At 44.7% G+C, this 25,773-nt stretch overlaps 2 protein-coding genes across 2 annotated transcripts in view; one reads left to right on the top strand and one right to left on the bottom strand.

Moving 5' to 3' along the window:
- LOC140118573 (ammonium transporter Rh type A-like) overlaps positions 1 to 18,069 on the bottom strand; it is a 79,752-nt gene extending 61,683 nt beyond the window's left edge. The window contains exon 1 of the mRNA XM_072136656.1: positions 17,925 to 18,069. The gene's annotated coding sequence lies outside the window, so the exon portion shown is untranslated. The remainder of the gene's footprint in view (positions 1 to 17,924) is intronic.
- Positions 18,070 to 18,174: 105 nt separating this feature from the next.
- Positions 18,175 to 25,773, top strand: part of MACO1 (macoilin 1) — a 30,959-nt gene continuing 23,360 nt past the window's right edge. The window contains exon 1 of the mRNA XM_072136654.1: positions 18,175 to 18,507. Coding sequence (XP_071992755.1) covers positions 18,428 to 18,507 — 80 coding nt within the window. The 5' untranslated portion in view covers positions 18,175 to 18,427. The remainder of the gene's footprint in view (positions 18,508 to 25,773) is intronic.

Below are 25,773 nucleotides of genomic sequence, written 5' to 3'. Positions count from 1 at the left end.
TTTGATGTCAGACGGCTTACAAATCGAATATCAGTTTTCCGTTTTTTCAGAATTAACTATTTTGGGGATAATTACTATTTTGAATGAAATTTTAAATATTTAACATTTAAAAATCCCCTATCAACCCATTTAGAAATCTGCACCCCTCAAACTATCAGAAACAACTTTTAGGAAGATCGTTAACCCCTTGAGATCTTCATAGTAATTAAATCAAAATCGAGGTGAAAATTGGAATGGTCAAATTTGCCATGGCCAACTTGAGCTCTGATTGGTTGCCATGGCCAACTAGAGCTGCTTTGCTCTCAGACACTTCTGATATTTCTCTCCATAGACAAAGTGACAGTCAGAGACAGCCACTGGAATGAGAGCGCCGGCAACAGACAGTAACTGGAATGAAAGTAACAGAGACAGTCACTGGAATGAGAGTGCCTGAGACCAGCGGTCGCTGGAATGAGCGTGCCCGAGACTGGAGGTCTCAAAGCGTACTGAAGTTATAACCAATTATCGTGACACAGGTCGAATTCTAAAAATGGTCACTAAGCTGAAAACAAACATCGGTGATAAGGGGTTAATATGGTAATAAAATAAATATTTAAAACAATATGAAGTTCAGGTATAATAAGTGTTACTCCACTGGTAAGGAGTGTCAGCGACAATAACCACTGACTAAACTCCAAACATAGTTAAAATCACATTTATTAATCAGAAATAAAGTTATAAGACCATAAAGGTCAAGTGATAAAATAATATATCCTTCTAACGCGTTTTGGGTCTGACAACCTTTTCTCAAAGGTAGGAATAATGTACAGGCAGTCCCCGGGTTACATACAAGATAGGATCTGCAGGTTTGTTCTTAAGTTGAGTTTGTATGTAAGTCGGAACTGTATATTATATCATTGTAATCCCAGCCAGAAGTTTTTTGTGACAATTGGATTTTAAAAATGTTGGGTTGTCATAAGAATCAATATTAACACTAAATCTTCATTACAGACACATTTCATAACTGTTACAGCTGTTTATTGTAGCCTAGGACTAAAGTACAAGAAATTACCAATATCCAGAGGTCCGTTTGTAACTATGGGTCGTATGTAAGTCGAGTGTTCTTAAGTAGGGGACCGCCTGTAATGGTAAGTATGCAGGTATTTAAGCACTAAATCACATGTCAGATTCAGCTGGATGATTAATGACATCATCTTCAGTAGACCAATCAGAGGTGATGTCAGCATAATTAGCATATGTAAACATAGATACAGTGCCTACAAGTAGTATTCAACCCCCTGTAGATTTAGCAGGTTTGATAAGAAGCAAATAAGTTAGAGCCTTCAAACAAGAGCAGGATTTATTAACAGATGCATAAATCTTACAAACCAAAAAGTTATGTTGCTCAGTTAAATTTTAATAAATTTTAAACATAAAAGTGTGGGTCAATTATTATTCAACTCCTAGGTTTAATATTTAGTGGAATAACCCTTGTTTGCATTTACAGCTAATAATCTTCTTTTATAAGACCTGAGCAGGCCGGCACAGGTCTCTGGAGTTATCTTGGCCCACTCCTCCATGCAGATCTTCTCCAAGTTATCTAGGTTCTTTGGGTGTCTCATGTGGACTTTAATCTTGAGTTCCTTCCACAAGTTTTCAATTGGGTTAAGGTCAGGAGACTAGGCCACTGCAACACCTTGATTTTTTTCCCTCTTGAACTAGGCCTTGGTTTTCATGGCTGTGTGCTTTGGGTCGTTTTCTTGTTGGAAGATGAAATGACGACGCATCTTAAGATCCTTGATGGAGGAGCGGAGGTTCTTGGCCAAAATCTCCAAGTAGGCCGTGCTATCCATCTTCCCTTGGCTGAGAAGCAGCCCTACAGCATGATGCTGCCACCACCATGCTTGACTGTAGGGATGGTATTCTTGGGGTCGTATGCAGTGCCATCCAGTCTCCAAACGTCACGTGTGTGGTTGGCACCAAAGATCTCGATCTTGGTCTCATCAGACCAGAGAACCTTGAACCAGTCTGTCTCTGAGTCCTCTAAGTGATCATGAACAAACTGTATACGAGCCTTGACATGACGCTTTGAAAGTAAAGGTACCTTACGTGCTCGTCTGGAATGGAGACCATTGCGGTGGAGTATGTTACTTATGGTATTGACTGAAACCAATGTCCCCACTACCATGAGAGCTTCCCGGAGCTCCTTCCTTGTTGTCCTTGGGTTAGCCTAGACTCTTCTGACAAGCCTGGCCTCGGCACGGGAGGAAACTTTCAAAGGCTGTCTAGGCCGTGGAAGGCTAACAGTAGTTCCATAAGCCTTCCACTTCCGGATGATGCTCCCAACAGTGGAGACAAGTAGGCCCAACTCCTTGGAAAGGGTTTTGTACCCCTTGCCAGCCTTGTGACCCTCCACGATCTTGTCTCTAATGGCCTTGGAATGCTCCTTTGTCTTTCCCATGTTGACCATGTATGAGTGCTGTTCACAAGTTTGGGGAGGGTCTTAAATAGTCAGAAAAGGCTGGAAAAACAGATAATTAATCCAAACATGTGAAGCTCATTGTTCTTTGTGCCTGAACTACTTCTTAAGGGTGTAGTTTAAAAACGCATTGTAATAGCTGGAGAGTGATTTGCCTAATTAAACAGCTGCTAACACCTGTGTTTACAAAACGCAACCGTTAACGCACGCGTTAACATCGCGGTTAACGCATGCGTTTTGGAAACACAAGTGTTAAGAGGTGTTTAATTAGGCAAATCACTCTTCAGCTATTCCAATGCGTTTTTAAACGCATGCGTTAAACGCGACATGTGGCCGCACCCTAATACTTTAGGGGAACCAAACTCAATTCTGGTGGTTTGAGGGGTTGAATAATAATTGACCCATACTTTTATGTTTAAAATTTATTAAAACTTAACTGAGAAACATAACTTTTTGGTTTGTAAGATTTATGCATCTGTTAATAAATCCTGCTCTTTTTTGAAGTTTAAAGGCTCTAACTTATTTGCTTCTTATCAAACCTGATAAATCTGCAGGGGGTTGAATACTGCTTGTAGGCACTGTACATAGGAACATGTTGATACATAAGAATTCACGTATATCAATAAATGATTGATGATTCTCCAGAATGGGAAAGTTTCAGTGAAACTTAAGCAACATGCATCAAAACTTTGAAGATATAAGAGCAGACATAAATGATGTTTTCAGCGCTTACCGCCTATAATGCTGCTCATGCAGGATGTGGAAAACTGAGCGGATAACCGGAAGGCGATCCACGCCAATGCTGTGTGGTTGGTAAGCGTATCGCATTAGCTCGATTGAATTAACGCGCGCACAGGGGTCCAGAGTGGCGCATGCGCATTATGTAATAGTGTCTGAAAGGACCAGTGACAGGGAAGTCAGCGATGCTGGTTAGTGTGTATATATATATATATATATATATATATATATATATATATATACACTCACTGGCCACTTTATTAGGTACACCTGTCCAACTGCTCGTTAACACTTAATTTCTAATCAGCCAATCACATGGCGGCAACTTAGGCATGTAGACATGGTCAAGACAATCTCCTGCAGTTCAAACCGAGCATCAGTATGGGGAAGAAAGGTGATTTGAGGCCTTTGAACGTGGCATGGTTGTTGGTGCCAGAAGGGCTGGTCTGAGTATTTCAGAAACTGCTGATCTACTGGGATTTTCACACACAACCATCTCTAGGGTTTACAGAGAATGGTCCGAACAAGAAAAAACATCCAGTGAGCGGCAGTTCTGTGGAAATGCCTTGTTGATGCCAGAGGTCAGAGGAGAATGGGCAGACTGGTTCGAGATGATGGTGGAACGGGAGATTCGCATCATGGATGTGCAGCCGACAAATCTGCGGCAACTGTGTGATGCCATCATGTCAATATGGACCAAAATCTCAGAGGAATGCTTCCAACACCTTGTTGAATCTATGCCACGAAGAATTGAGGCAGTTCTGAAGGCAAAAGGGGGTCCAACCCGTTACTAGCATGGTGTACCTAATAAAGTGGCCGGTGAGTGTATATGTGGTATCTATATGAAATATGTAAAAATGTAAGTAAAAAACGGACATAAAAAGGTGGGGGGGGGGTGGCTAAGGGTAAGAAAATTGGAGCTGTAACGTAGCTGATGTACATAATCATATCAAACCCTTATTGAGACCCGCGGGTGTTAAAGTTTGCATTTTGTAGATCCCAAACATCTCTCTTTGCTTCAAAGTCTTGAATCCATGCAGCACACTGGATTTGATATGTTCGATAGGCGTAAATGCGAATTCTTTGTAGTTCTTATCATGAAACATGGCAGCATGCTTAGAAACACTATGCATAAGGAAACTGTGTAAGGAAACCGTTTTCTTATGGAAATTGGAAAGTCTGTGAAAAAGTCCATGGGCACGTGAGTCCACGGACAGCTGAGTATTGGCAACGGCATCAGGAGATCAGCGGGTTTGAGGCATCATGTCTGTCACGGGTGCCCCCCCCCCCTTCTCGGTGGCGTGGTCCCCGCTGCCCCAGTCCCAGGCCTGTACTCACCACTCCACGCTCCTGCTCTATTTAGGTCGCATGCGCCCCTACTTTTCAAGATTTAAAGGGCCAGCGTCCTCCTGATTGGTGCTTATAGTTCGGCACCTCCCTTCTTGCTAAGTAAAAGTTTCCAATGTTCCTAAGATTACAGTATCATGTTTCCTGTGTTTCCCGGGCCTGCTGTTTTTCCATCATACGTTCCTGCCTACCTTGTGCTAGTTCCTGCGTTCCTGTTCAGTGGCCGAGTCCGTCCTTGCCTGCCGGTACCATGTGTCAGCTCCTGTGTTCCTGCCTTGAGTTCCAGCGTATCCTCACAAGCTGGTCTCCTTCTGTCACCCCAGGCTTGGACTTTGTCCTGCATCTCCGTACTACCTTGGCTGACACTGCGGGCCTAGTCGCACCCGTGGAACGACCTGGTGGTACCCGCCGCATCAAGACCAACCAAGCTTTGCGGTGGGCTCTGGTGAAGACCAGGTGCCACTTAGACTCCGGTCCCGGGTGTCGGCTAGTCCCATCATCTTCCGCGGTGGTCCAGAGTGTCCACTGACTCTTCCCTAAGAGACAGTTATTACGAGCACAGGAGGTGCAGGTACCCACAAAATCCTGTACGTTACCACCAATAGTAACGGGAAATGAGGTCTACAGAGCACTGCACCCCAAGATGCCCAGCCACACGAGCAATTTCCCCAAGTCAAAATCTTCTTCTGAAGACCAACGGGCTTATCTAGGGTTAAGACGTTGGGCTGTCTGGAGATACAGGAGATTCTTATGGTCCGTATACACGCAGACCGGATGGCGAGCTCCCTCCAAAAGATATCGCAATTCTTCCAGGGCAAGCTTGATGGCCAGAAGTTCTCTATCTCCTATAGAATAATTTATCTCTGTGGGAGAAAAAGTTTTGGAAAAGAAGCTGCAGGTGAGAGTTCGGCCCTTAGGCCCTTTCTGGGTGAGCAACGTCCCAGCACCTGCGGAGGATGCATCCACCTCTAGATGAAAGGGTTTCTCCGTGTCAGGGCTAGCGTGAACAGAAGCCAAAGCAAAGTCGGACTTTAACCTTGAGAAGGCCTCTACAGCTGCGGAGGGCCATTGGCGCCCTTCTTGGTGAGCGTCACGATGGGAGACACCAGAGTAGAGAAATGTGGGATAAACTGACGGTAAAACCTAGGAGCCTTCGGATGGCTCGTAGACCTTCTGGACGCAGCCACTGCAGAACTGCAGACAGTTTAGTAGAATCCATCTGGAGACCTTTGTCTGAGATTATGTAGCCGAGGAAACGAAAGGCTCCGATGGTGAAACAGACAATTCTCTAGCTCGGCAAAGAGACGATTAGCCCATAGGGGGCCAAGAACTTGCCGTACGTGAGACTGGTGGTTCTCGAGGTCTGGGGAGAACACCAAGATGTTGTCTAGGTAGACCACGACATACATATACAGCAGATCTCTGAAGATGTCATTGACAAATTCCTGGAAGACAGCTGGAGCATTACAAAGTCCAAATCACAAGGTTCTTGGAATGTCCATCATGAGTGTTAAATCTTCCATTTGTCACCCTTGCGGATCCGAATGAGGTTGTAGGTCCCACGAAGGTTCAGCTTAGAGAAGACCTTGGAGCCATGCAGGCAGTCAAAGAGCTCTTTTTTCAACGGCAGAGGGTAGCGGTTCTTAACCGTGATCTTGTTAATCAATGCAAGGACAGAGTGACCCAAACTTCTTGGTCATAAAAAAGAAGCCTGCACCAGCCGGAGAGGAGGACTTACGTATAAACCGTCTCTGCGGGTTCTCTTTAATATACTCCGACATGGCAGCTGTCTCGGGAACAGAGAGAGGGTACACCCGACCACGGGGAGATCTATAGGGCAGTCGTAGGGAATGTGCGGTGGCAATGTCTCTGCCTGCTTCTTGGAGAACATGTCGGCAAAGTCCCGGTAACACGTTGGTAGGCCCTCCAAAGGTTTAGGAGTCACGGAGGAGGCCAAGACGGGTACTGGTAGAGATGCCACCATACAGCGGGACTGACATTCTGGACCCCCAATTAAGAATTTCCCCCATCAACCCGTTAAGGACAGGTGAATGGAGCTGCAACCACAGAAGGCACAGCAGGAGGGATAAGGTAGAGCGTGGCAGCACATAAAATAACAATCTCTCCTTATGTAGAGCACCGACTTGCAGGAAAATTGGCTCAGTGCGATACCGGACCGGTTTGGAGAGAGTTTGTGCGCTGACCAAGGAGATGACCAGAGGCTTCTCTAAAAGGACCACAGGGATTTGGTGCCTGGAGACCAGAGCGGCATCCATGGAGTTTCCCCAAGAAAGCAGAGACCTGGATCTGGGTGCAGCTGAGGAGCACAAGAATAGTCAGACGTGGTGAAGCTTTGCTTACACCTAGGGAAGCTTCTCCCAATAACCCTAGGTGCTGGTGTTTCCCGGAAGTTGGGGACGGACAGGACAAGCCCCAATGAAGTGCTCCGGACTGGCACAATACAGGCAGAGGTTGCCCTGGCGTCTTCTGGATCGCACGTCAATCCGAGTGACCAGTGTGGTGAGATGATGAGACCATTCAGAGAAGACGATAGGTCACGTGCAGATAAAGCGTCTTTGACTTGAGCTGAGATTCCTTTTTTAAAGGTGGCAATCAGGGCTGCATTGTTCCAGGAAAGTTTGGAGGCCAGGGTGTGGAACTGAATTGCATTTTCTCCCACTGACAAGTCGCCTTGGCGCAGGTTCAGCAACGCAGAGGATGCCTGTGCAGGTTCTTCGAAAACGGACCGGAATTCTGCGCAGAATGCCATGTGAGTAGCTGTGACCGTATCGTCTCTGTCCCAAAGAGGGGTAGCCCAGGCCAGGGCCTTCCTGGAGAGGAGACTGATGATAAATGCCACCTTGGATCGCTCTGTGACAAATTGAGACGGCATGAGTTCAATGTGCAGGGAGCACTGGGTAATAAAGCCCCTGCACAGATATGGTCCCCATCATACTTACCTGGCATAGATAGCCTAGGTTCAGCGGCAGGAAGACAAGCCGGGGTAGCAGAAGTCGCAGGGACAGTTCCATAAATCCAACGCTGATGCTGAGTGGCCTTGCTGTTCTCCCTTCGAAGTAATCTGCTGAGACTGCTGGACCATAATGGTGGTAAGATCAGCCAGTTTCTAAAGCAGCACCTTGGCGGGGGTCATGGCAGGATTTTACTGTCAAGGCTAGGGGTCAGTGATGAGACAAGCCAACACCTGGAACGAGAATCTAAGTGGCACCCGGTTTTCACCAGACCCAGCCGCAAAGCATGTTGGTCTTGTTGCGGCGTGGTACCACCAGGCAATCCGTTGATGCGGTTCATGGTCAGAGAGGAAGTAAGAGGTAGGGGCTGGCAGCCAAGAAGCGTAATCACGAACAGGTCCAAGGTCACAACAGGAGGTCAATACACGGAAATAACTTGCAGGGAACAGCTTTCTCTTAGGCACTGAGCACAAAGATCCGGCAGGGTGTGCAGGAAGAGGCAGTTTCAAATAGATTTCTGGGAAATGGACAATTAACGGTGTGCTGGCGTTTTAAATTTCCTGAAGCCGACGCATGCGCGCCCTCGGAGATGGGGACTCGCGCATGGGCCGCTGACGGAAATCAGGAACAGGGAGAGGTGAGCAGTCCGAGTGCCCCGCCAGTGAAAACAGAGAGGCATGGGTGAGCATGCGACCCACGATATGGGTCGCCGGAGCACCCGTGACAGTACCCTCCCTTCGGTCTCCGCCTCTTTTTGGGCTGGAGAAATCTCTGCAGGAGACCATAGTCCAAGATATTGTCCCCAGGCTCCCATGATCTCTCCTCAGGCCCAAACCCCTTCCAGTCAACAAGGAAAAACCACTTACCTCTCACTGTCTTCATATCCAAGACTTCCACCACCACGAGCTGCAGACGGAAATCAGGAGCGGGGAGAGGTGAGCAGCACGAGCACCAGCGAACACGAAAGGGCACGGGTGAGCCTGCGACTCGCGATATGGGTCACAGGAGCACCCTTGACACTCTGCAGCCGTAATGATAGCTAGCCCATTTACTATATCCTGTTAGAAAACTTGAAGCATGTTTGTTTCTTTTTTGTCTATACATGTACCAAAGAAAAACAAGAATAAAAGATTACACAGATTTAAGGTGCAATGGAAACATTTGCCTGTGTTTGTGTGTTTGACCACACCTGGCTTTCGTTTAGTGATGCAAAATTCTCCAAAATAATCAAGCTGTGAACTGGACAAAGGGTTCCCTAGTTCCTGGAAGGGTGCATCCACATATTCAGTTTTTTTTAGAAGTCAAAAGCTTGGGTTAGAACATATAATTGGTAGATGCTGCTACTCTTATTTTTTTCACTCCACTCCTGTTTTGGACATCAAAAACTGCATCTGAAAAACTGAACATGTGGACGCACCATCGTGGTGTCTAAGCTTTCCATTTTAATTGACCTATCTACAGCTATCAATCACTGCCTGTTGTTACTTATCTATGTTCTTATATTTGCATGTACTGTACCAGGTTTTTGACAAGCTTTGAATACCATTTGCAAAGCTGTTTCAGGTTTATCATTATTCCACTACTACTACATTTACACAGCTTTTATATTTCTTTGGTTTAACCCGTTAATGACCATCACATCAACTTTTTACAGCGGTCAATGAGGGTACTTCTTCTGATGCGATGCCTTTCTACAGCATCGCATCAGAAGACTATAGAAAGACCTAGCAACCTGCAGGTGTGGGGGCTGTGATATCACAGAATGCTTCTCACAAAACACTAAGAGCACAGATGATCGGCACCAACCTTTTAGTGTAACAGTTCTCCAGTATTACTCCCCCCGGTCGCGGCTCAACGATCTCACCGGTACACTGACCCGCTCGTTCCCAGGGTGCACGCTGAATGCCAAGGCACATAAACTATGTAGAGAGTAAAAAAGTAAAGTGACACTCACCGGGGTAAAAGCGGAAAACTTTATTGCAGAAATAAATCCAGAACAGGGGGGACGCACGCCACGGCTAGGCGACGTTTGCGCACTAAGCGCTTTCTCAAGCCTCGGACAGTGCGAGAACTCGGGGGTGACGTCATATATCCGCCCCAAGCATGCGTTGCCTTGGCAGCGGTAAACAACACATTTTGGCACAATGCAACATGGACAAGTGGAAGGTAGAATACATCAATGCAGTGGCAATACATCGTAGATCATCTAGCAGAAAGCAGCCCTAACACATTACGAATATATTAAGGATCAGTCTCCTCATAGAAACACACTAAGATCGTTTCTATCATTAAGTCCCATATTCCCCAAGGCATTGTATTTCAATATTAATCTTGCTTCGAGGCGTAATAAATTTACATTTCTGGATCCAATTGGGGTTTGTTGTTGTGTATCCACTAGACACTAAATGTGTACGGATGGATGGACTGCGTCTAAAGGTGATCAGTGGTCTATGTTTTGTGGTATCGGTCATTTTATCGTCCCGTTCTAAATTCTTCCAGTTTCTGTGAATAGCGTTGCGGATGGTATTAAGATTTGCAGATCGTCCGAAAAATTCATTACGCCTCGAAGCAAGATTAATATTGAAATACAAACCCTTGGGGAATATGGGACTTAATGATAGAAACGATCTTAGTGTGTTTCTACGAGGAGACTGATCCTTACTATATTCGTAATGTGTTAGCGCTACTTTCCGCTAGATGATCTACGATGTATTGCCACTGTATTGATGTATTCTACCTTCCACTTGCCAATGTTGCATTGTGCCAAAATGTGTTGTTTACCGCTGCCAAGGCAACGCTTGCTCGGGGCGGATATATGACGTCACCCCCGAGTTCTCGCATTGTCTGAGGCTTGAGAAAACGCTTAGTGCGCATAACGGCCCGTCGCCTAGCCATGGCGTGCATCCCCCCTGTCCTGGATTTATTTCTGCAATAAAGTTTTCCGCTTTTACCCCGGTGAGTGCCACTTTACTTTTCTACTTTCTACATCGACTATGTTAGCCCAGACCCGGAACTAACACCCGGGTTCAGAATAGCTTGGAAGAGCTGTGAAACCCCTTAGATCAGTGGTGGCGAACCTATGGCACGGGTGCCAGAGGTGGCACTCTGAGCCCTTTCTGTGGGCACCCAGCACAGAATTTACCAGATAGGACTCAAGGCTTCCTCCTGCAGTCCAAGTGGCTGCCAGGACTACAGGAGGAGCGAGAAGGTGTGAACAGAGATGGATCGTTGGAGCTCCTGCTTTGGGTCCCCTGATTCTTCCTCTTCAGGGCAACAAGAATGAGTCAAAGTGGAGCACTAATAGTAATATTATGCCCAATATTTTGAAAATATACCAATAAAAATGCCAATTAATTCGATCAAATAGCTAATTTATTAGAACTTAAAAATATATAAAAAAAGGATTTGTACCAATTGAAATTTGGACTTTTTTTTGGTATATTTTCAAAATATTAGGCACCCTATGTTTTACCACTAAAACATCATCCAATTCCAAAGGTTATCACCCGAGGCTCCGCCCTTTGTGTTTTCCCGTTTTTTGTATCTTGGCCTGCAGTCTTCCTCTTCAGGGGACCCTGGAGGGAAGCTACAATCCAGGGTTCCCTGATTCTTCCTCTTCAGGGGACCCTGGAGGCAAGCTACAATCCAAATATCTCCTGCTTTCTATTGTATTGGTGTCCTCAGGAAACTTGTAATTTAGCAGAGATCAATTGGTTACTGCTTAAATTATCATGTTGGCACTTCGCGACATAAAAGTGGGCTTTGGTTGTAGTTTGGGCACTCTATATCTGAAAGGTTCGCCATCACTGCCTTAGATGCTGCAGTCAAGCGTTACTTTGGTGCGTAAAGGGATTCCCCCTTAATCGAACCCCTCTGTGAGCGCGTGCCTGATCTATCAAAAATTCAGAAAACCGAGCAGTGAACCCCATAATGGAAAATAGCGCCTACATTTCCGAAACACCACTATAAATGTAAAAGTTATAGATTTTTGAAGGTGGAGAGTGAATATTGAAGACATAGACATAGTTGAGAATACAATCTAAAAAATCTATCTCTCTAAAAAATCACCTATTTTCTTTAACTACCTGTATAGTCAGTTCCTATATGGCACATTGGCCTCATTTCTGGTGTTCTGGGCGCACGCTAAATGATTTAATTAAGCTGTTGTGGTACACCTTAGCTTCATTCCACATGCAGACCAAACTAAAGTACCGTTTATACTCAAGTAAAAATATGCTTAAAAACCCTAACTTGGCTTATACTTGAGTCTATGAAAAAATAGGGCCTCAGCGCTGAGTATGCCCAGCCTAAAAAAAAAAAAAATCTGCACTCACCTTTTCGACGCCCCCTTCTGATGCTCCGTCTTCAGGTCCCTGCGTGCTGCTTTGCACACACCTGCTTGCCAACATCATAGTGTGTACGCCTTCATTGGCACATGCTATGATGTCAGTGTCAGGCTCCAGGGGTAATGGTCCCCCTGATGGTATCCCGCCACACAAGGCCGGCGTCAGCACCCGGCATAGCTGGGCAAGTGCCGAGGCCCACTGGTGCTGGCAGGGCCCACTGGAGGCGGGGGAGCTGTGTCCTACGGATATAATAATGATGCAGAGAGCAGTCACTCTCTGCATCATCAGTGCCTGTGCAGCGTTTGCCCGGGTTCCTGTAGGGGGCGTGCAAGCCTCCACTGTTCGGGGGTCGGCCGGCTGCTGTATAAGGAATTGCACGGAGGAAGACAGGCTGGACGCAGACAGAGGCAGCATGTGCTGAACTTGTCACCTCTGTCTGCAGCGATGTATGGTGACCCCAGTGACCCTGTGTGAGGAGGCTCCGGAGGACAGCATGGTAGGAGTCAGGCCGCTGTCTGTTCAGTTAACCCTTTGCTGTCTTGCCCCTGACAGTCAGGTTCTCATGCCACTGCCTACCTCTTACTTTTGTAGTCCATCCATGCAGAGTCGTCTAAAAGGGCTTGTGTCATTACACCCTGCTGATGCCTGCCAATTATTTTCTCCCTCCTAGAGTGTAAATTATTGCCCACTTTCTGCCCCCTGCTATTTTACCCTTGTGTCACCTGTTCTACCTCTTTTCCAATGTCTCCCTTCCTGTTGACCCCCTCCTATTCCTTAAAAACAATAACCTTGAAGGTGTGTTCACACATGGGCCACATATATTAAAGCGCTTGCGCCAGTTTTCTGTCTGAATGTCGAAACTGCTTGCAGTTATATTTATAAAGTGTCTGCACCAGTTTTGTGTGGCAGCTGCACTGTATCCACCGCACCACAAAATTCTGCACATAAAGGGGCGTTCCAGTGCATAGTCGGACCCTCCACCACATTTATTACTGCAACACGACCAAATTGCGTTGCACAGTCTATGTTAGCAGTGCACCAAAAAAGGTTGGTGACACTTCCCGAAAAGTGCAGGGGGCACCAGATTAATGAAGACCGTGCGGCAGTATTCTGTAATGTGCTGCATCCTGCACACTCCACAGGCAAACTGCACTTAGTGCACTACTTTTGATAAATGTGGCCCACAGTGTTTTCTGCACATGATTGTACGGATGCATAACAGCGCTTGTGTTTTCATGTGTTTGGCTGCTTAGAAAGAGTTTTCTTTCATTGCTAGAAGTGTAAGCAGGTGTGAAAATGTAAAGCAGCTTACGCTTCTATCAATGAAGAAAATGGCTTTAAAAGCTGCAAAACACATGGTAACATGAAAAATGTATGGTGGGGTAACCGGAGGGGGCAAAAGTGGGCCGTGGGTCACTTTCCCTGACTCAAATTTGGGAGGCATAGTAAAGGGGCCCACTGAGGCACTGGCGCCAGGGGCCTACTTAAACCTGGAGCCGGCCCTGCCGCCACAGCAAGTCCAACCCGCTCTGGTGAAAACTGGATGCCACTTAGAATGCGCTCCCAGGTGTCGGCTTATGTCATTGATAGTGGTGGTTCAGTGGTTCGTTCTAAATTCTTCCAGTTTCTGTGAATAGCGTTGCGGATGGTATTAAGATTTGCAGATCGTCCGAAAAATTCATTACGCCTCGAAGCAAGATTAATATTGAAATACAAACCCTTGGGGAATATGGGACTTAATGATAGAAACGATCTTAGTGTGTTTCTACGAGGAGACTGATCCTTACTATATTCGTAATGTGTTAGCGCTACTTTCCGCTAGATGATCTACGATGTATTGCCACTGTATTGATGTATTCTACCTTCCACTTGCCAATGTTGCATTGTGCCAAAATGTGTTGTTTACCGCTGCCAAGGCAACGCTTGCTCGGGGCGGATATATGACGTCACCCCCGAGTTCTCGCATTGTCTGAGGCTTGAGAAAACGCTTAGTGCGCATAACGGCCCGTCGCCTAGCCGTGGCGTGCATCCCCCCTGTCCTGGATTTATTTCTGCAATAAAGTTTTCCGCTTTTACCCCGGTGAGTGCCACTTTACTTTTCTACTTTCTACATCGACTATGTTAGCCCAGACCCGGAACTAACACCCGGGTTCAGAATAGCTTGGAAGAGCTGTGAAACCCCTTAGATGCTGCAGTCAAGCGTTACTTTGGTGCGTAAAGGGATTCCCCCTTAATCGAACCCCTCTGTGAGCGCGTGCCTGATCTATCAAAAATTCAGAAAACCGAGCAGTGAACCCCATAATGGAAAATAGCGCCTAAATTTCCGAAACACCACTATAAATGTAAAAGTTATAGATTTTTGAAGGTGGAGAGTGAATATTGAAGACATAGACATAGTTGAGAATACAATCTAAAAAATCTATCTCTCTAAAAAATCACCTATTTTCTTTAACTACCTGTATAGTCAGTTCCTATATGGCACATTGGCCTCATTTCTGGTGTTCTGGGCGCACGCTAAATGATTTAATTAAGCTGTTGTGGTACACCTTAGCTTCATTCCACATGCAGACCAAACTAAAGTACCGTTTATACTCAAGTAAAAATATGCTTAAAAACCCTAACTTGGCTTATACTTGAGTCTATGAAAAAATAGGGCCTCAGCGCTGAGTATGCCCAGCCTAAAAAAAAAAAAAAATCTGCACTCACCTTTTCGACGCCCCCTTCTGATGCTCCGTCTTCAGGTCCCTGCGTGCTGCTTTGCACACACCTGCTTGCCAACATCATAGTGTGTACGCCTTCATTGGCACATGCTATGATGTCAGTGTCAGGCTCCAGGGGTAATGGTCCCCCTGATGGTATCCCGCCACACAGGGCCGGCGTCAGCACCCGGCATAGCTGGGCAAGTGCCGAGGCCCACTGGTGCTGGCAGGGCCCACTGGAGGCGGGGGAGCTGTGTCCTACGGATATAATAATGATGCAGAGAGCAGTCACTCTCTGCATCATCAGTGCCTGTGCAGCGTTTGCCCGGGTTCCTGTAGGGGGCGTGCAAGCCTCCACTGTTCGGGGGTCGGCCGGCTGCTGTATAAGGAATTGCACGGAGGAAGACAGGCTGGACGCAGACAGAGGCAGCATGTGCTGAACTTGTCACCTCTGTCTGCAGCGATGTATGGTGACCCCAGTGACCCTGTGTGAGGAGGCTCCGGAGGACAGCATGGTAGGAGTCAGGCCGCTGTCTGTTCAGTTAACCCTTTGCTGTCTTGCCCCTGACAGTCAGGTTCTCATGCCACTGCCTACCTCTTACTTTTGTAGTCCATCCATGCAGAGTCGTCTAAAAGGGCTTGTGTCATTACACCCTGCTGATGCCTGCCAATTATTTTCTCCCTCCTAGAGTGTAAATTATTGCCCACTTTCTGCCCCCTGCTATTTTACCCTTGTGTCACCTGTTCTACCTCTTTTCCAATGTCTCCCTTCCTGTTGACCCCCTCCTATTCCTTAAAAACAATAACCTTGAAGGTGTGTTCACACATGGGCCACATATATTAAAGCGCTTGCGCCAGTTTTCTGTCTGAATGTCGAAACTGCTTGCAGTTATATTTATAAAGTGTCTGCACCAGTTTTGTGTGGCAGCTGCACTGTATCCACCGCACCACAAAATTCTGCACATAAAGGGGCGTTCCAGTGCATAGTCGGACCCTCCACCACATTTATTACTGCAACACGACCAAATTGCGTTGCACAGTCTATGTTAGCAGTGCACCAAAAAAGGTTGGTGACACTTCCCGAAAAGTGCAGGGGGCACCAGATTAATGAAGACCGTGCGGCAGTATTCTGTAATGTGCTGCATCCTGCACACTCCACAGGCAAACTGCACTTAGTGCACTACTTTTGATAAATGTGGCCCACAGTGTTTTCTGCACATGATTGTACGGATGCATAACAGCGCTTGTGTTTTCATGTGTTTGGCTGCTTAGAAAGAGTTTTCTTTCATTGCTAGAAGTGTAAGCAGGTGTGAAAATGTAAAGCAGCTTACGCTTCTATCAATGAAGAAAATGGCTTTAAAAGCTGCAAAACACATGGTAACATGAAAAATGTATGGTGGGGTAACCGGAGGGGGCAAAAGTGGGCCGTGGGTCACTTTCCCTGACTCAAATTTGGGAGGCATAGTAAAGGGGCCCACTGAGGCACTGGCGCCAGGGGCCTACTTAAACCTGGAGCCGGCCCTGCCGCCACAGCAAGTCCAACCCGCTCTGGTGAAAACTGGATGCCACTTAGAATGCGCTCCCAGGTGTCGGCTTATGTCATTGATAGTGGTGGTTCAGTGGGTCCACTACCCCTGAATCCTGACAGTAAGATCCGGCCATGGATCACGCCAAGGTTCCGCTAACTGAACTGGCTGATCTTACCACCATCGTGGCCCAGTAGCCCCATCAAATTGCTGTGCAGGGCCAGCAACTTGGACAGCTCACCACCATCTTGGAGCAATTGTTGGCTACCCAGCAGCAACATCCAGTTCCTGCGTTTTTCTATAATAAGAGATATTGCAAAGGTTCAGATCTTCCCTTGTAGTTGGACATAAAGAACAATAGTTACTTTTCAATTTCCATATAATGGCTGTAAATATCAGGTCCCACATAATACAAAATAGTTGTGTGTCTCTGCTATAAAGAGTAGATGAGGGTCCTAAATTAAAGACCCCCCCCCCCCTTTGCACCTTGCAAGTCCCCAATGGGATCCGAGTATATAATGTATATTTAATGTGCTTTATGTATTTTCAGGAGTATAAAGCCAGTGTCATGGCTTCTCATAGAATGTAAGCTCTTGTGAGCAGGGCCCTCACACATATTGTTCCATGTGACTGTTTGTACTCTGTAATGTTATATTATATTTGTATATGTCCCCTATGATTTGCAAAGCGCTACGGAATTTGATGGCGCTATATAAAGATTATTATTATTCTAAGTACTTCCTGCTGATTTTCTACATCGTTTTAATTGTTGCAATGGAAATTTCAGAATACACCATTGTGACAGAAAAAAGTACGACAAATCAGAAAACATCTTGGAGTGACCAGGAGAAAGTTTATGACAGACTGTGTACCGGGCTGGCGGCTCTGTAGCATTACTTCCTATTGAGGACATTTGATGGGAATGTTGGGAGTGGAATTGTATTTCTGCTTTATTACTACCTCTGACCTCATGATGATTGTACTCATAACAGGATGGGTTATTTTTATTTTTTGTTGATTATCAGGGGCATAATTACAGTGGTTATAGGGTCCCCGAGGACAGATCTATATAAGTGTATAAATGTATATATATATATATATATATATATATCAGTGCAAAAATGTGTGTGCATAAGTGTAAAAATGTGTGAGTATATAAATATGTATATTTTCTGAGGCGGTAGGGGGGCCCCATTCAGAAGTCTACTATGGGGCCCTGCCTCTCCTAGTTACGCCCCTGCTACCCATGTCTCGTTTGGTCATGAAGGCATTTTCCTGGCACTTTGCAGCCGTGTAAATGGCTAGTATCGGACATACTACACACTTCTATAGTGACAGATGGACCTGATTCATATTGGAGCATGTTCTCCCCAGATTGGGTAACATGGTCCCTTTTGACAAAAATGCTAAATCTGGCCAATCAGAGCTCGGCAGTTGGAATGAATTCAGACCGAGTAGATGCTCTTCCACTACATTGTGCCAGGTTGTCTTTATTCACTTCTAACCACTTAATACCTTGTTCCTGATACATGAATAAGGAAACTGTGGTAAAGCAATCCAGTAGCACGGGGTGCACATGGCGCAGCCTCCCTGCTGTGACTGTGTGACACACCCCCTAGGCACAGCACCATTACTGTGGTGGGCCGGCTCCACGGTCCAGCCCTTCATCCTGCGGACGTGGAACTCAAAACAAACCCGCCCATTTCTCTGCCACAAGGGTTAACGCTAGCTTTTCCCCTTGTGTGGTCTTATTGGACATCCTCCTGTCACCCTCTCCCTGATCTGGCCACTGATTGGCTTTCACGTTTGACACCTCACGCCTCCTCTGCTTTCACTACCTGGCTTCCCGCGCACTGCTCTTGCCAAGCTTTTTGTCCAGCCCAATCCTTTTTATGGTTTTCATGATTGGTCTCTTTTCGTGTCACTCATGAGAATTCTCCGCCCACATGTTCGGCTTTTCTTTCTAAGGCCAGCAAAGCTTCAGAAGAACTCCTTGCGTCATTATTGGCAGCGTGCCCTTGTCTCCTATTGGTCTTGTTTGTTGTCTCACAACTTGTGCTCATCTCGGATTGGCTCCTCCGGCTTTCACTCATAAAGTAGGCGGGTGTGCGTTTTGTCCGGCCCTGGCTGCACCGTTGCTGAGGGGAGGAGGAGGAGGGGCCTCCATCTTTATTTCTTTGTTTCAAACCCTTTAAACTCGTTACTACCGTTTTCATTTCATGTGTTTATTGGTGCACTTCCGGGCGGGCAGCCCCTGGTAAGCACCGGAGCAGGTGTGAGCGGTGTCTCAGCGGACGGGGCAGGCCTCGGGCGGCGGCGGGAGGAGGCGGACACCGGGAGAATGAAGCGGCGGAATGCGGACTGCAGTAAACTCCGGCGCCCGTTAAAACGGAACCGAATCACTGATGGAATCTACGGCAGGTGAGTGAGTAGATCCACTCCTGAGAGCGCTCGGAACACGTCTAGGAGATGTAGGCCGTAATGCGAGCCTCGGCCTTTCCTAGCCCGACTGCCTGCTGTCAGTGAACCTGTCATCTGGAGCATGTGGCAGTGTCTCTCCATGGAGTAGTGACCGAGCACAACCCTGTCATGTACCTGGTCTGTCAGTGTGTGCCCTCGCATATAACCAGATTGTCACACATTGTACTACTAGTATAACATGCTGCTCTGCCCGTTCTTAAAGGAAACCTGTCACATTGAGCATGGTGTGTGTTCTGCTGGTGGCGTGTTCTAAAGCAGGATGAGCAGTATAGACGCAACTGACATATATCTGTAGCAAATGGTTTGTTATTACTTGTGATTTATCCTCGTAAACTTCTCTTATTAGGCCTAGGAGTCCAGTGGGAGGGCCTAATAATAATTGGCATCCTTTCCTATATTTATGTAGGCGTATAGAGTCTTAAAAGCTTTGCATGCTCTGCTGAGAAACCTAGGAGAAGAGTAGAGGCAATGCTTTCCTTTTCCCATCTTTCCTTATTCCTTTTTCACTAAGTGGGATACATATTCACTTGTTACATTAAAATGTATATAAATGGATGTAGAGACACACATCCATGCAGCTCCTTCTGTTCTGTAACATGCTCACCAGGGTTCAGGTCATGATCATCACATATTGGTGTTAGTCATTGTGAGCGGGCGTTCTTATTAGAACTCCTGCTGCGTTACTGCTACTGTGTTTTATGCACATTGTTTTTGTTTGTGTATGATATAGGAATCATGTGCAAAAGCAGGCAAAATCCTGACATTGGGAAGTATTAAAGTAATCAGTTCAACCAATAGGACAGGCGAAACTGCTTGCGTAGATTTACAATCTATGAGTTGATAGGAGATAAAAGTAAACTCGTACATATAAACCATTAGCGAATGGCGGTCATGGCAATGGCCTCTGAAAGTGCTGGGGGCAGCCAGTCATTTCCTTCTGGTTTCCGTGGTGCCTGATCTTACAGATGATAAATAATGCACGTATAGCTAAGGACTAGTATGGTACATATTTTAAAGTCCAAAACTTGTCACCTGCTCTACTGCCGTCCTTGTGTGTCTTGTATTTTTTGTCCATGGAGACGTTACTGTTTTTATGCTGCTTTCATTGAAGATGTCGTTTTCAAGGTTATTTTTCACTAGTGTTTGGAGAGCTGGATGGCACCCTTCCCACGCATTTCTTGTTTCCTTGCTTTGAGAAGTTAAATATTTTAGTGGTACCAATCAGAACCCCTTTCTCTGTTATCAGAGATATGGAAGTGTGACACGAGGCATATAATCTGTTTTCGATATCCATTTCCTGCTGATTTTAAACACATAACTCGTAGTCAAGGGACTCTGAAAGTCCACATGAGACAACTGTTTGCATCAGAAGACTTTAGTTGTCAGATGATTTTGATGTGACAGTGTTCTCTTCCTGTGGTATATTCTTGGGGGGGGGGGGATACTGTTGGGGCAGGCTCTGGTAACTACATATTAACAAGTTCTGGACCATGGCAATTAGTGCCTGATTTTTAAAATTGGTTTTAAACCCTTACACTGCCAGGCTTTTTTGGAAATTTTGAAGAGTTATTGGGCAGAGTTTGACCAAAATGTTTACAATTTTGAGGAGTACAAATAAAAACGAAATTGCAGCATAAAGAGTTATACTAAACCCACAACAACCCATATATTCTCTTAAAGCTGACACTTGCCCCATATTTAAAGTATCATTAAAGAGTTTAGACATATGAATCTTTATGCAATTTTGATACAAAGTGTAACATTTTTATAGAAAATGCATAAAAATTGACTGGTGGCAAAAAATGTTCCCCAAACAGAAACTATTTAGCTTAACATCTAAATGTAATAGATGAACATGTGTAGATTTCACAGAAACAGTCATATGTTTACATGGATAAATTGTCAAATTACTAAAACTGAAATGACCAAAAATGTGCTTTTCAGCTACAAATTTTAAGACCGTCACAACCTGCAAAATACAGTAATAAAACAGATTAAAAAGTATTTGCAACCAGAAAACCTATACATATTTTGAAAGCGGCGAAACCTGGCAATTTGCATTTAAGTTGACAGACCATGCCACCATAATGCAACTTTGCGACAAACTTACATCATTAAATAGAAAATGCATTGAAAATGCAATGAAAACATACATTTTTTTTTTCATAACTCACTCAAAAGCAGAGGTTTATGCACAAAAAGGATTCGAAAATAACAGTGAGCAGATTTATATATACCACAATAAACATGGATTTACACTCAAGAATGATTAAACAACATAAACCATGTAATATTTGGTTGCAATCCACAAATCTGTTTAAAAATATATAACAAATCCTATATATTTTTTTTTTTCAGAAATCACCGCCTACCATGTGTACAAAAATAACTTTTTAATTCATACACACGTCTTCATGCAACTTTGCAGCAAATGGCGATAAAATGCAAAAAATAAATGAACATTCAAAATTTCCACTAAACTATGTACAAATCCAGAATATTTATATAAAGGAAATGTATTTTCCTAAAAACAGTAAGATGTGATGGAATTATTACATAACATGTATGCGTATAGTCACTAACATATGCAGCAAAGGAACGTTAAATCCAATGGGGGTGCCAAACAACTTTTGTAGAAAATTGTACTCGTCTTCATACAGATTTATTATTGTACAAGATTTGCGTAAAAATATTGATCAATATATGGTGAGCAATTGTGTTCTGTTTTTTCAGGGTAGGAAAGGGTTAAAACATGAGCTTTAGTTAACATTATCCCTTATTAAAATTTGGCAGTATATAAAAGGCAATATTTACATTATTCTGTTTTGCGTTTAAACTTGGTTTTCATTTTAAAATGTTTTACCTTTCATAGTATATTTTTATGCCTCCCACAAAATAAACTTTATAATGATGTTTAGTATTTTATAGCACATTTTGATATATCCGATGTCTGTTTTAGGGTATCTGGGTAACATGTAAGGTGACTGCACGGATAAATACATATTTGGGATATAATATATATATATTTTTTTTTTTTATTACTTTTGTTTTACTTCCTTTCCCTCCCTTTTATCAATTTTATTTATTGAGGAAAAGGACCAGCCTCTGCCTCTTTTCTCTGCCCATTGCTTGATTGAACACAGCAACGGTTAGATTGCCCATTTACGTTCTAGGAAAAAGTCAGGAGATGGAGGCTCCTTTGACCAATCTCCCTTCCTTGGCATTATGATTGTATTCCTGAACACAAGCTTAATGTCCTGCAAGGTAGATAGGTCATGGACAGTTATCATATGACCCTCAGCCATATAGTCAGTTTATGGACACGAGGTTTTGCAATTTTTAAGGAAGCACATTTTAAAAGTCACAAATTGTGCTGTAAATGAATGGCATGTCAATAAAAATGTTAAAGAGCACTTGTCACGCTTAAAAACAACATTAGGAACTGCTTACTAAAGTAAGCAGCTCCTAGTGCTACAACAGTCCCAGCACTGTTACACTGTTAGTGTTATCGTAAACCTCCGATAACGCTATCAAACACTGCAGCAATGTACACTAGAAATGCTGGACTGCTCTTAAAACGGTTTGGGGTATTCGTGAGGGGGCAGGATTAGGGGCGGTGGCATGATGCTCGGCAGTCGCAGACAGCCTATGTAGGGGGGGGGGGGGGGGGGAGGTCCGGGGAAGAGGCAGCGGCCCCTCATGAATATGCCTGACTGCTTTGAGAATGGTCCAGCGTTTCTAGTGTACATTGCGCCAGTGTCTGCTAGCGTTAACACTGCTGGGACTGTTGTAGCACTAGTCCTGTTTTTAAGGGTGACCCCGGTCACCAATGGTGATCCAAACCAGAAGTATATCAGGACAGTGCCTTTACAAGACCTGCATACTCGAGTGTGTGAATGTTAATGGTATGTCCCTTCTAATGCTTATTTAAATGACCCCATCCTGAATGTATAGTTAATTGTAGTTTGGGAAACACTGGGACTCCCTGAACACATGCAATGTAAGATTTATTAGCATGTTGCTGTCCCTGTGCATGTTTTTGAAGTCTGTCTCTTCATGTAACTGTCCACACAAAGACAGATGTAGGGTTATTGCAGAGATGAATGAAAGCCGCCTGCTTCCTATAAAGGTTTTTGCTTCTGTGCCTGGTGTTGCCGGAGATAAGCCGAGCCTCAGTGTGTTGCCTACCGTAGCATCTGGACTGCTGCGCTCTCCTGACCCCTTGTGTACTGCTCTTGGCAGCTGCTTTACCTCTGGCTGTTTCCATTTGGCCAGGAAATGTGACTTGTTTGTGGAGATTTTTGGAAGTGTTTCATATTCTGTCAGCAAGTTTGGATCCCTTTTGGATTAATGCAACCAAATTTATTTAGGAGATTTTGTATTTCCTCTATCCACCTTAATTCTACACTTAAAGGAGTTTTCCCATGAAAGAAAATTCTCGTATTTCAATCCCCTAGTGATGTTAACTCTTGTATTGCCGTTGTAGCTACTATCACTCTCTAGGCTGGTCAAATTCCAGAGTGTGGGCGGGGACTATTCAAGCAGACATATTATGATCCATCTAGTTCTGTGAGCTGACAACGTGGTGAGATTATCTGGGTACAATGTGTAGTTTCATTTACCTGCTGAAGATTGTACTAGTATCTGACACATAGAGATGATGAAATCGATGAGATGCATATTACCCACTATGACAGTCAGCTCTACTACATCTCTGCTGTTCCATAACACATTCTAGATCTGCTGTTTTTGATTTTTGTCAATAGGGAATTGGTGAATGTGTTATTTTGTTATCCCGAGTACATATAAGAAACTTGTCTTCATGGGAACGGATGACTCTGGGACCACTTCTAACTACAAAGTGTATGTTCACATCTACAGATTCGCTCCAGTTGAAGCCCAGTGTATGCTTGTGTGGTCCTTCTGGCACTATTGTCTAGCCTCGTACATGTGAGCCTTATAGGTCATGAAATGCTTTCGCATAACAGCAAATGTGAATGCTAAAGACACACCAGGTATAGGACAGGTACTGGCACCGATCTGTCATGTGCCCCACTTTATAAAAACTTTTATGTTTTATGACTAATGTGCTATATCGGCTCAAAACTGTATTATATCCAAAGTTATTGGCGTATTTTATTGCAATAAAGGACAAGTTTCTTCGCACTTTATCTTGGCTAGACACAATTATTAAGAACCTCCTGATCTTCTGAGTCGTTTTTGGTGTGAGAAACCTCAAGTGCTAGTTTCTGTACTACATATATTACCATACACGTGCGCATCCCTGGCCGGACACTTCTGGGGTCCATCTTTGCCGCGTACCTCCTCTCCTGCTCGGAGCTGCAGCACTGCATCACGCACTGCTCCGTGGTATCCGGGGCCATAAGCCCAGGTTGCGGGCACCAAAGATGCCAGACTGGGAGAGCAGCACAGCCATGATTATGCCCTGCATCCACCTGGGGAGCGGCAGATTTTTCTGCTCCTGCACCCACACGTTCAGTCCCGGGTGAAGTGCACTACAGGGAATAATTGACAAGCGTATTTTTAACCTCTTCCCGCTCAGCGTCCGATATATCGGACGCTGAGCTCAGTGACTTAGCGCTCAGCGTCCGCTGAGCTGATGCCGGTTTGGCTCAAGATCTGAGCCGAACCGGCATCGGGAAAGACGGGGTGCCGGCTGTGACTGATAGCCGGCACCCCAGTGTAACACCCGCGATCGGAGTTGTCTCCGATCGCGGGTGCTTAACCCGTTAAATGCCGCGGTCAGCGCGACCGCGGCATCTAACATGTTGTATCTGGGGGGTCTTTCCCCCACGATCGCCCCCCCCCCCCCCGAACCGTTTTCGGGGTGCGCCGATCGTTGCTATAGTAACTCTGGGGTCCGATCTGGACCCCAGAGTTACCTGCAATAATTGCCAGTAAGATGGCGTCTGTGACGTCATCTTACTGGCACAGTGCCAGCCTATGCAAGTGTATAGGCTGACACTGATAATACTCTGCAATACATGAGTATTGCAGAATATTATCATGAAGAAGCAATCAGAAGATTGCTTCTTCATGTCCCATGGTATAAAAGTGAAAAAGTAAAAAAAAAAATGTTATTCAATAAAAAAAATAAAGTAATAAATCACTAAAAATGCCCAAAACCCCCAAAACATATAAAGAGACATATAACTAAAAAAAAAGTCTAAATCATAACACAAACCCCACATATATAGTATCACCGCGTCCGTAACAACCCGTAGAATAAAAGTAAATCATTATTGAACCCCCACGATAAACGCCGTAAAAAAAAAACTGCTATAAACCTTCCAAAAATTATGATTTTTAGCTATTCAATCCCACAAAAAATGCTATAAAATGCGATCAAAAAACCATGTGTACTCCGACATGATACTGGTGCAAAGTACAACATGTCCCGCAAAAAACAAGCCATCAACCAGCTCCGTAGCCAAAAAAGTAACAATGTTATGCCACTTGGAAGACGGCAATACATAAATGATAGCTTTTTCCCCACATTAGGGTTTTTTTTTACAAATTTAGTAAAACGTAAGAAAATATATTCAAGTCTGGTATCCCCGTAATCGTATCAACCCATAGAATAAAGATAACATGATTATTAATCTATACGGTGAACACCAAAAAAAAAAAGTAAAAAATCCAGTACAGAATTGATGCTTTTCTACTCCTGCCCTCAAAAAAAGTTCCTAAATTTTCAACAATGGGTGATACCAACCCCAAAATGGTAACAATGGAAAAAGCATCTCATCCCGCAAAAAAAATGGCATCACATGGCCCCAATAACGCAAAAGCGAAAATTTTACAGCCTTCAAAAGAGGCCAATGAGGAAACTAAAATCCTGGCAGCTGCAGGGCGCTCCTTCCCTTCTGCGTCTCGCTGTGCGCCCATAAAACAAGTAACGGCCACATGTGGGGGGTCTTTGTACTCAGGAGAAATTGCAGAACAAATTGTATGGTGGGTTTTCTCTTTTTATATTTTGGAAATGTGTAAATTTTAGTGCTAAATGAACGTATAAGGGAACAATTTGACCATTCTAAATTTCACCTCCATTTTGATTCAATTACTATGAAGATCTCAAGGGGTTAACAATCTTCGTAAAAGCGGTTTCTGATAGCTTGAGGGGTGCAGATTTGAAAATGGGTTGGTTATATAGGGGGTTTTGATGCTAAATATGTAAAATTTCAT

Source organism: Engystomops pustulosus, chromosome 2 (assembly GCF_040894005.1).
Source record: "Engystomops pustulosus chromosome 2, aEngPut4.maternal, whole genome shotgun sequence".
In the NCBI taxonomy this organism is placed as follows: domain Eukaryota; kingdom Metazoa; phylum Chordata; class Amphibia; order Anura; family Leptodactylidae; genus Engystomops; species Engystomops pustulosus.
This window is presented reverse-complemented; position numbering and strand designations above follow the sequence as displayed.